Here is a 12238-nt window from a genome sequence, read left to right on the forward strand (position 1 = left end):
TAGGGAAACACAACCTACAAAGTTAACTTTAAAATCTTCATTAAAGGAAAGCTAATTTAGCTGCAAAGACAAACTCCCAATTATAAGAAAATGCCTGATCTACAATTAGCATTGTAGGTTTAATTTGAATCTAAGGTATGCATGCATTTATAGCATCACCAAACTACATTTCCTACCTAATTCAAAGAAGAAGATAGAGTCAAACTACTGTTTCATAGGTAGATGTAAGCCTGATATTTCCCAGTTTTTCAGTGCTCAATTTTGGAATTTGAATGTGATTGCATATATATATCTAATCTTTCTTTCTTTCATATATACATCTAATCTTTCTTATGTGATTGCATATATACATCTAATCTATATGACCTAAACTAGAACAATATTCCTGTGTGTGCATTACACACAGCTATAAATATACCTGTGAACCAGATTCATCATTTCAAGAGATTTTTAGGGGGAAAAATAACACAAAATATCTTAAAATGTAAAAAAGGCAACTAATTTCTGTAATAGATAAGATCAAAGAAAAACAGCAGAAAGTTCAGTTGGGCTAAGCATATTCCTTCAGATACCAACATATAAACAAATATATGTATTTACATTGTGTCAGGATGGCAATCTTTCAGCAGAAAGCATATTGCAAAATCAGCTTGTGAAATAAGTTTTTAAAATGAAATGGATATTTCATAGAGATAACACAGTCAACAGTGATGAAGTGGAAAATAAGAGTACAAGTTCTCAAATTATTTCCTGCTTTTCAGGAAGCTTTTCTTTGAAAAATAGTCTATTGGGAATTATTTCTTATTTCAGAATCAAAAAAATTAAAGTAATAAATGATTATACATAAATATCCTGTTAGAGCTTTCTTTTATGGCAATACATCTAGTTTGAAATTTTTAGAATGATTTTTTCCAAATAAATTATTTTGGCATTTTATTTTCTATTGAAAAATAATAATGTCAACAGCATTAGTAAATACCATTTTTAAGCCAATCATTTGTGATATAGATGTATCTAACGAGATCCTGACATGACATTTCGTAAAACTCAGCTCTCTTCTCTGAAATACAGATGATAATGGTTGTAATTAAAGATCAGGCGATGGTGAGATTTTTAAGGGAAAAAATCTTTCAACAAAAATTGAGCTCTAGAGGTCTTATGTATTTCCTTTTCTGTATATTTTTTTGTACTGGATAACACATATAGTTGATGCTGACACAAGATTGAGAAGAAATAAACAGTACAGTACACTTTTTTCCTCAAAATTTTGAAAGCATGCAGTCTCATGGGTGCCAGGAACTGATTTTAAATTTGTCACCTGATGCCAAGCTATTGCTATGGTGTAACAACTTATTTGAAAAAATTTAATGGTCAGTCCAAAATCAACTATATACAATTCACAACACAAAACTGGCAATTTAAAATTGGTTTTCTGATTAACATTTTTAACAAGACAGTTTAAGAATAGAGTGGATCTTCTATGATTTACCTTTGCACTCAGGTTGTCTTCCTGTCCAACTTCCATTTGCCATACATGTCCTTTCTTCTGAGCCATGGAGGATATATCCAATATCACAGCTGAAATGTACTGTGCTTTTAATTTTAAAATTGTTTTGTTCTCTAGACCCATGACCTGGGATACCTGGATCACCACAAGAGCCAGCTGTATCACCTAGAATTTAGAGTGCAAAGATTAGAATACATATTAAATAATATTATGGCACTGCATTTAAAATATATGTTTATATGTATTTATAAATGAATTTATATTTCTATTTTTAGAAAAAAACATATATCTCAGTGGGTCCGAGTCCCTGTGATTACAAAATTACTTGATTCTCAAATAATTTCTTTTTACTTATTTTATATAAGTACAGAACAGAAATTATGACTACCTCAAGGTAGCCCTTAGACCATGCTAAACTTTCGGTAATAGAATCATCAAACAAGAATAGGGGAACAAAAAGAAAACCACAAAACCTTGGTCATTTTTCATTTAAAATAAGGAATTCTGAGGAAAACCAACATCTTGATCATAAAGATAATTTTCTTGTTTGCCTATAACAAGTGTTTCTAAAACACTTCCTAGTTTTATGGTATCATTAGAGCTGTAAGAGTTTTACCATTGAATGAAAGCTCTAGTCAATAATTTTATGTACATCCGACATGAAGAATTTCTCTTGTTTATAGAAATGTTGAACGTTCACTTCAAGACTGCCTGATAGCCAAAAACTCCTTAAGCTAGAAATGTTTAAGCAAATTCTAAGTTAGAGGGTTAATGTTTTCTACTATGTGTTGTGTATCAATGTTAAAATAATGAACATGGTCATAATAATAATATCTAAGATTATACATCTAAATCTTCATTTATGGTAAGAACTTTTAGGAAGCTCTAGGTAACACTGTATTTGCACAGCACATCAGTTGTTTAAATCTTTTAGTATGTACTTAGGATCTGCTGTTTTATCTTTTTAAAAGTCTTTAAACTAGTTTTTTATGTAGTAAGAGGTAAAGGTATATTGTATTACTGAGTTTCAACACAAAAGAGTTGAATTCTAGAATTCTTGAAGGGGCCTGTTCAGGTTTTCACCCATAGATACTCAGCTCAAGGTTTTCTGTGACAACTTGCAAATAAACTAAACAGTCTTCTGTACAAAAAATAATTCAAACATCATAATATTTTTGAGAGCATATATGCCTTATTTTGTACTTAGTTACACTAATGTAAAGAATAAATATTTCAGCTACAAAGCTTTAATTTAGCTACTGAAGAACTTCATATTATAGCTTCACATTAGAGATAATTATATTAAAAGATTCATACAAATTATGTAAAGAATGCTTTCTGTAGAATAGCCATACTTTTCTGGTATTTATCTAAGCTTAAATAGCAGTAATAAGAGAAGTTCTTACACTGAAGTAATAAACAAAGCTATCTGCTCCAAGTACCCAGAAGATCAAAAGTGACAAACACACTATCTAGGCATTCTATGGGAAGTTAGGACCCTGGAGTTGTAGATGCAGAGAAAAACAGAGCTTCCCTTAGCTCGGTTGGCACTGTATGGGTGTAACCTATACTGTTGGAGTGACTGATTGGACACACCTTGTTACTAACAAAAGCATGTGCAGAACTGAATAGTGAAAGAAAGAAGAGTAGAACTAGCTAACTTTGCTTTGAGAATTACGGTGTATGAGCAAATACTTTTTTTTGTCCTATACGTCCAAGAAGCTGACAATATTTTTGTCACTTATGTAGTTCATGTGCCAACCTGCAGTTTTGTAGGTCATGCTTACTACTTATGTCTTTTCATATAAGCCATGCTTCCTTCTTTCCTCACAAATTAATTGAAAAACAATGTAATTCATCACCTCACAGGAGCTGCTCTGCACAACTCCTATGGGCTTGTGGGAAAAGAGAATGCAGCTGAATCAGTCTGAAGGCACATCTGAAGCATCAAAGAAAAGGGCAGAACTTTGCTTGGAAATGCAAAAGAGAACAAAGCTGGCAGCTCATACTACCTATCCAACCCCTTGCTGAAGGAGCTGACAAAGTAGGCTAATCGTGATTCACTCACTAATTTAGGAGTCAATTTTATCATCACCTAAGTTAACAAAGCTTAAACAGACACCTTTCATTTGAAAATAATCAAACCAATGTAGTCATGCCTATTATATTGTGAACTTTTTATAGCATGTCTGTGCAAAAAGCACAGGTCCTATGTCTTGACAGAACAAGGGATAATGGTTTTAAACTAAAAGAGGGTAGATTTAGACTTGACATAAGGAAAAATTTTTTTACAATGAGGGTGGTGAAGCACTGGAACAGGTTGCCCAGAGAGGTGGTGGAAGCCCCATCCCTGGAGGCATTCAAGGTCAGGCTAGATGGGGCTCTGAGCAACCTTATCTAGTTGGAGATGTCCCTGCTCACCTCTAAAGGTCCCTTCCAGCCCAAATGATTCTATGATTCTATGTATTTTAATGCTTTCAGAAATAACAAATTAACTCCAGTAAGTATAAGAGCTAGCTGACTATCTGGTTCAAAATCATAGACTCAAAAGTTTAGGCTTTTCCCTGGTTACCCATTTAACTATGTGACACAGATCAGTAAAGCAGCCTGCCAGCCTTGTTTAAAAAAAAAATTGCGAATAGTTCCAAATTATAGTAAGTAAAAGAATTTTATAAGCTTTCAAAATATGTCACGTCCAAGTTACTTCGGTGACTTAACATCCCTCTAGTTTGAAAATAGTGTGCTACATATTTTTACGATAACTCAAAAATGTCCCAGATCAAGATATTTTCTGTTATTTTGGAATCCATATCTTACATTTTCCGGTATTATTTATTTAGACTATGAATAATTTGGTGCAGGGCCTATTCATTATTCTACACTTGTAAAATCTCTACAATAACAGCTTAGGTTTCAGCAAGTTACTTGGCATTATGCCTAAAATAACTTTATGATGAAAAAATGAAAACAGGCTTTTTGCTATGCACAGTATAAATTACATATTCCTCTTGTAAATGAAATCATGTGTTCTTTCCTAATGCCTAATTACTACTGTGAATTATTACTCTTTTAATCTTAGGGAGGTTAACCACTAGCTCTTTTGATTGAAGGTTACAGAAATAATTTTTCTAAATGATTCATCACATCAGGAAGTGACAGTGATATAATCAATGATATAATAACAGAACATATTTTTATTACCTCATGCAGAGATTCAACTAAGTGATTTTCACAGTCAGTTATGAGCCATCCTTCACCCACATGTGTAACAAATTCTCATTTGGCATTTAATCTTAATGAAAAGGAGGGTATTTAGACCACTTAAGTAAGTACACAACCATTGCTGCACTTATGAGGAATTCTAAGTTGCTGCAAATTTCTGACTCCAGCTGATATGCACGTAATGACTGAAAATTGCTTCTGAATGCCCATAAATATCAATGGCACATGACAATTCCTCCTAGCTCTAGGATGTGAAACATAAATTACTATGTGACAAAAAGGAAACTGTCTTAGGGATGATGTGACAAAATTCTCTTACCTTATGTTCACTAATCTAGTATTTTCTGTTTGAATTCTCTTCCATATATGAAAAGGACAAGCACGCTGTATCTTTTGTCAGTTGAACTTTCTATGTTATTTATTACTAGTATCATCAACAAAAATTACAAAGTTTAAGGCTTTGATATGCATTAAAAATAAAGAAATCAAGTTATCAAGGTTAATAATGAAAGCTAATGATTTCACATATTTTTAGATAGAAAATATGGAAATTTTGTACGGTAAACCGCAAATTATTTTAAAATGAGAAAGGCTATTTCAGATATACATATTGAAAATGAAGTCTTCAAGTTGTCGTAGACTAGAATTACAGTTTCTTACAGTACTGCTAAAGAAAGTAACAGTTTGCATTCTGTCACAATTTGATTCACTATGATTAACGTGCCAAATAAATGTTTCTTCATGTATTGAGAAAAATTCACTAGATCTGATTAGAGTTTCCTATCTGTAGGTACAAAAATCACCATTGGAAAAAAAAGAATTTTCATGTATCTCACTTACGAATGCTTATCCCAAGATATCAGAACACTTATTTAATTTAATAGCAGGATGATTATAGAATAGTCTTATTTTCAGTAAGTTTTCTTTGATATTTTTATGTACATTTTTAGGTTTCTTATTTGTATTCCTTGATATTTTTGTCTATTTCTTCAATTTTTTTTCATTCACAACTTAGACTTTTTTAAATTATTTTTTTTTATGAAGACTGTGGAAAACTACAATAAGTAGCTTTATATTTTATCTAAAGAGGATTCTTTTTCTCCAAAACAAATATGTAAACATACTAGCTTTAAAAATATTGTTATTACCCTAGTTTGAATTTGCAATTCACATAAATATATTGTTATTTATTAAGTAATATTATTTTACAATAAGTTTTGATTTCTGGTGCATAGCTCTAAACATCACAGGTTATAAGAACTTGATCTTTGTTCCCATTGTGGCAAAATTCCCTCTGATTTTATTGATAGAAAATTAAGGGATGAAATTTTACCTAGTTTCTGTCATGTTAGGATGTAATGGCAGATTACTGAAAGAAGAGGGACTCATAGAGCAAGATAATAACATTGAGATTGTCCTTGTCTGTAATCACTTCCTAAAAGTATCCAGTGGAGGGTTCAAATACTAAAAATTCTTCCAATTCTTTGGAACTTAGTGCAAGACTTTAACCAAGCAGCACTATTTTAATATTTGTTATTACTTTTTAACCATTTCTGTGATATGGTTGTAAAAAAAAAAAAGCATAGTCTGAAACTGTAGCTGACATAATCAATTTACATCTGAATACACTAAAGAGATGAAGGCAGGAAGAAAAAAACAAGAAGGATTGGAATATGTGAGACTCCACCTGGAGTACTGTGTCCAGTTCTGGGGTCCCCAGTACAAGAAGGGCATGGACCTGTTAAGGCAAGGCCAGAAAAGGGAAGGCTCCTGGGAGACCTTATTGCAGCCTTTTAGTATGTAAAATATATAAGAAAAATGGAGAGACTTTTTATCAAGGCCTGTAGTGACAGTACAAGGGGCAATAGTTTTAAACTGAAAAAAGGTAGGTTTAAATTGGACATAAGGAAAACATTTTTTACAATGAGTGTCGTGAGACACTGGCACAGGTTGCCCAGAGAAGTTGTGGATGCCCCATCCCTGGAAGTGTTCAAGGTCAGGTTGAACAGGGCTTTGAGCAACCTGATTGAGTTGAAGATGTCCCCACTTATTGCAAGAGAGTTGGACTAGGTGATCTTCGGAGGTCCCTTCCAACCAAACCATTCTATGATTCTATGATTCCAGTGGAAGATGCCCCTGCCCATGGCTGCAGAATTGGACTGGACGATTTTTAAAGGTCCCTTCTGACCCAAACCATTCTGCGATTCTATGATTTACTATTGGTGTACAGAATCTTGGATTTTTAGTGTGAAATTGATATGGCAGTACTGTCAGATTTGCATATCAGTTATTTTTCACCACTTGTTTTAGCATAGCTGTAACCCCAAAAAAGTTTCTCACTTGTTTTCTTCCTTTTTTCTGCCTTTGAGGTTATCTAAGTAATCTGAATTACATAGGTCTGAATAAGGCCAAAATCCCACTGATTTCTTTAAATTATATAAAGAAAACGTAAGAATGACAAGAAAGATCCTCCACCTAGTATTTATTGAGAATTAAAACTGATAACACGATTAACCTCTCTCATGATCTGTGTTTACATACTCTAAGATAAGAAATGGGATTTAGCCAAATCCCAAATTAGTGTGTGACTTGGATTTCTGTTTTTCACTTGATCACTGCTGCTAAAGTGAATCAAACTGAAGTTGTGAAATAGAACATTCCTAAGTATTAAATATTTCAGAAAATACATCTTGACTTCAGTGAGGGCTAACTTATTACAAGGATTAGATGATGAGCCTTTAAAAACCGAGCATTCTGTCTTGAAACTATGTGGAGCCTGCTTGGCCTTATTATAAAGAGGGATGTATGATGCAATGATATACTTGAGGTGTCATCAAGTCAGTAGATATTTTGCAAGTTAAAAAAAATTAACCCATCATCTTGAAGAGATAATAATGCAAGGTTTCCCTGTGGAAATTAATACTCTTTCCGGAAGTCATATATTTTCAAAACAAACTGGTTCCTTTAACATTCTATTGAATGTGCAATTTCCTATTTGTATTAAGTGTCACTGAGAAAGCTTACTTCTCCCAAAATATTTTCTTGCTAATAGTTCATACTTATTTTGGTTTTGCTTTTTTTACTTCTGCTGAGATAGTACTTCAGTTTTATACATGATTTTCCGGATGTTAAAATGGCCTTCTGATAAAATAAATTCAAAACAACTTCAGGGCACACTCATTAATTCAAAAATATTACCTGAGCAATGAGGCAGAGATCCACTCCAGTGTCCATTCAACTGACATGTACGAGATGACTGCCCTAACAGCGATCGTCTACCTGTGCAGGTATAATGAACAGTAGACCCAAACGTATATTTATCTCCAGACAGGACCGCGTTAGGAGGAATGCCAGGATGGCCACAGTCAATCACTACAATGCATAATTATTGGAGATAAAAAAGGGTTATTATCACTGATCAAACAGTTCATAGTTATCATTTTTATAACACCATACATAAACTTTGTAAAGAGGCTGACCTTTTCAGGGTTTGGGGGAGGGGGGCACATTATGTGATTAGAAATGCATAAAATATTACAGCCCAAAAGCTCTGAAACAAATGTTTGGAGATGTCAAAAAGATATAGATATTGATGCCCAAGACACTCATTCACTAAGTTGATCTTTCTGGCATGAACACATGTGTGCGCGCGTGCGCGCGCACGCGCGCGCACACACACTCACTCACATATACTCTCCAGAGAAAAAATACAAGAAGACAGTATCTGCCAAAGCCATGGCTGAGGCAGAGAATATGCAGACCTTCATCTCTCATCCAGCGGTCCCAAATCATTGGTCGTGAAGTCTATCAGGTTTATAAACAAGATCATTTCTGCTAAATTTTGCTATGAACCTTAATGCTAGTATACGAATTTCATATTCATGGTTTTGGTTACTTGAAATATCGTACTGCATAAATAAAATATTTGTTTACGTATTTTTAACATATTCCTAGGCATCATTCATTGATGTTAATTGCACAGAGATTGGAGAGAATTTCCATAGGATCCCAATCTTAGAAATGGTCATGGACAAACTCCCTATCAGTTGCTTATTGAGTCTTTTTTTTTTTTAATAATTGCTAGTTATTTCCATACTGTGATTAATTTTTAGTACTCAATCTTGACATTTTTGTGATTTCCACTTACAGATTGCACATAAGGGTATCCAGCAGTTAGCTTATATACACTTAATTTTGCGAACTGGCTCAAATGTCATGAAGTATGTAAACTCAGGAAAGAAAACAGGAACATTTAGCATGATATCTTTTGTCCTTTAGTTGCCTCATACAGAAAATTATTGTAAGTGGCTCTTGCTATAAATCAAAAACAGTAATATTTTAGGAATAAAAAACAGGCTAAATGATAGAAATCTGATCTAAAATCAGGATAACACCACTGAAATAATTTCAGCAACCTCCTATCTACTGGAAAGTTGTATAAAGTGACAGTGAAGCTGCCTTGGCTAGATCAACAGGAAGACTAAAGTGAAATGACAGAAGGTCTTATGCATCATTATGGAGAACATTATCTACATGGACAATGTATATAAAGGAAACAAAGTTCTGTATTGAAAACAAATATCTAGTCTGTCTTTTAAGATTAAGAGCACATATCAAAAATGTACAAAAGGTACAAAAGAAACCCCCTCACGTATGGAATTAACATAGAGAAAACTTTTAAGAATTCAGAGCAAGAAGTCAATTTGAAAGCAAGCTAAATATATCAAATTCAGGAAATGCAGAGTTAAAATTCATAAACCAATTTCTCTCTGTTCACAGAATGAATTTAGCCTTGCATGTTTCATTTTTTTTTATCTTACAGCTGTCCATGGCATGTGGCATATCTTGGCCAAAAATATTTGTATTTATGCATCATGAAAACCACAAATCATAGTTGTAAATACCAGGGTACTAGAAGAGCCCCTTAAATCATACAAATGTAGTTTTTATCAATACTTCATTATCTTCAATATCATAACATTTTCAGCTGGACTTTTTTAACAAAAAAAGCCAGATCAGAAGGCTGATACAGGTTGAGGATGTATTCAATTCCCCAGCAGTTCACATGTATACAACAGTACAATGGTTGTACAATGCAACATATGACCAAAGTCATATGTGATGATTCATCTTCCTCTAATGGTTATTCTCAGTCTTAAAGCTTTACATTCATACATATACTGATCTATGTTCAGTGACACACGTTCTCTTAGGAGTCAAACTTGCAAGGTGTAGAACCTCCTTGACAACCCCCAAAGGACTTAATAATGTGGTATGTGATTGATAGACTATGATTCCTACCTAGTGCCATTGACGTCTGTGAACATTTTGTAGGCTTGCAGGACTTTGAGTAAAATGGTCAGAACGGTCAGCTTTACAAACTGGGCATTTGCTGGTAGCATGTTATTTGTTTAATCAATTGCTTATAAATAAAATCTACTATTAATTATGTATGATTATAGAGAAGGAAAACTTAGAAGATTGTTAATAAAAAGCCATGCTGGTGCCTGTGGCAGGTGTATCACCCCAAACCCCTGACAACACCAGCTCTTTGTCCGCTGACAAAGAGCTGTATGTATGTGTTCCTATGGGTCCAAAACAGATAAGTTTAGAGTTCTTAATTGATACAGGGGCCCAAATTAGTGTTTTAAATAAGCAACAAGCTGATGAGTTAGGAATGACACCATCAAGGAAAGCTATGAATATGTGAGAGTAACAGGTGTAGCAGAGAGAAGTCCTTTAGCCTGAACCCAGTTTTGGCTACCTAGGAAAAGCAGATGATGGCTGTGGAAGTGGCTCTGAGCCATTGTAAGGGGAATATATTGGGATTTGATGTATTAGTGGGCAAGCGGTGGTGCCTAGCTAATGGTGGAGTGTGGAGTTTTGGGAGCTGTGGGGTGGAAGCTGCCTGCGCTAGGATCCTGCAGCTTACTCCCACGCTGCCACAGCCTAGAGTAGCTTGCGTTCCTCAGTGCCTGCTGCCAGGCACGGCAAGGCGGGGTATTGCAGGGATGACTGATGACCTCAAGAAGAGGCAGATAATAAGTCACACCCACTCCCCTGATAATTCTCCAGTCTGACTGGTTTGTAAGTCTGAAGGCAGGTGGTGTTTAACAATTGATTATTGGTACCTGAATGCTAATACAGCCCTGCTAACAGCTGCTGTACCAAACATTGCAAACTTAAAAGCTACTTTGCAAGCAGTTGCACACCCGTGGATGGCAGCGCTAGATGTAAAAGATAGGTTCTCTACAGTTCCCTTGAAGGAGGAGGAGGACAAAGAGAAGTTTTCTTTCACTTGGGAGGGAATACAATATATCTTTAACAGACTGTCACAGGGGTATTAACATTCACCCACAATTGCTCATGCTGCACTTGCTGAACTTTTAAAGACAGTCTCACTCCCTCAAGACATGAAACTGTACCAATACATAGATATTCTGAATGAAGGAAGTTCCCCTGAGAAGGTGAGGGAAGCAGCAACAGCAGTATGGCAAGCACTAAATAAAGCACAAATTGAGATTCCACCCAGAAAATGTCAGGGATCAAGTATAGAAGTAAAATTTTTAGGTACTTGGTGGATAGCTGGAGCAGTTGCTGTACCCAATGATGCCCTATCAGCTATTGAGAAGGGGCAAACTCCAGGCAGCAGGACAGAGTTGCAGCAGTTGCTGGGTATATTAGGTTACTGGAGAAAGCACATACCAGAATTCTCAGCTATTGCTTGCCCATTATGTGATTAGCTTCGAAAGAACAGAAAATGGGATTGAACTCTGCAACATACAGAGGCCTTTAATGTCTTAAAGGATGAACTTAAGACTTATCAGAGACTGGGCACACTATCTGTTGAGGGTAGAGTAGAGATTTGCAGAACATGCTTCCTACTGTGGTGTATTCCAAAATGGACTGCGAGGGCCACCCAAACCTTTGTTATTCTCTTCTTCCTCTTTTAAGGAAGATGAACAATGGTATTCAGAGTGGTAAAAGGGACTCCTTTCACCTATCATGGCGGTTAAGGAATCGAAGAGGCTACATACTTTGCTACCCTATTTTGGCATTGTGCTCACAATCCTGGCAAAAGCTAGAGCCTTATATGCTTGTGAAGCCCTAGATGGGAGTGGAAAGACCCACTGTATTTGTGCCCAGTGGATAACCCCTGATGCCTAAGCTGGAAGCCCGGTTCCAAGGAACCAAGGCCCAGCTTTATATTTTCTTATAAGACAATGGAGAAAGGGATCACCCTGTCATTTCTACTAGTGATGGTGGCAGCGGTTGGTGCAGACAACTCAGACCTGGATGACAATATGATAGCAAAGATGATAGTAGGGTTTGCTGGAACAATGGGAGTCACTCTGGTACAGAAGCACCAAGCTATTCTAGACTTAGGCCTGCAACAATGACAAGGGGGCGGGGGGTGGGTATGCTTTCTTTGACCTCTTCTGGCTGACAAACCTGTAAAAGCCCTTATTATTCTTTTCATCCCTTGTCAAGTTTAGTTCCATCCACACC

At 35.4% G+C, this 12238-nt stretch overlaps 1 protein-coding gene across 1 annotated transcript in view; it reads right to left on the reverse strand.

Moving 5' to 3' along the window:
• Positions 1-12238, reverse strand: part of LOC104157928 (CUB and sushi domain-containing protein 3-like) — a gene marked incomplete at its 3' end in the record, with an annotated part of 38893 nt that overhangs the window by 422 nt on the left and 26233 nt on the right. The window contains exons 8-9 of the mRNA XM_009695475.1: positions 7928-8101; positions 1490-1672 (exon numbers count right to left, since the gene is read on the reverse strand). Coding sequence (XP_009693777.1) covers positions 1490-1672; positions 7928-8101 — 357 coding nt within the window. The remainder of the gene's footprint in view (positions 1-1489; positions 1673-7927; positions 8102-12238) is intronic.

The sequence above is a fragment of the Cariama cristata genome, unplaced genomic scaffold, assembly GCF_000690535.1.
Source record: "Cariama cristata isolate BGI_N322 unplaced genomic scaffold, ASM69053v1 scaffold1492, whole genome shotgun sequence".
NCBI lineage: Eukaryota > Metazoa > Chordata > Aves > Cariamiformes > Cariamidae > Cariama > Cariama cristata.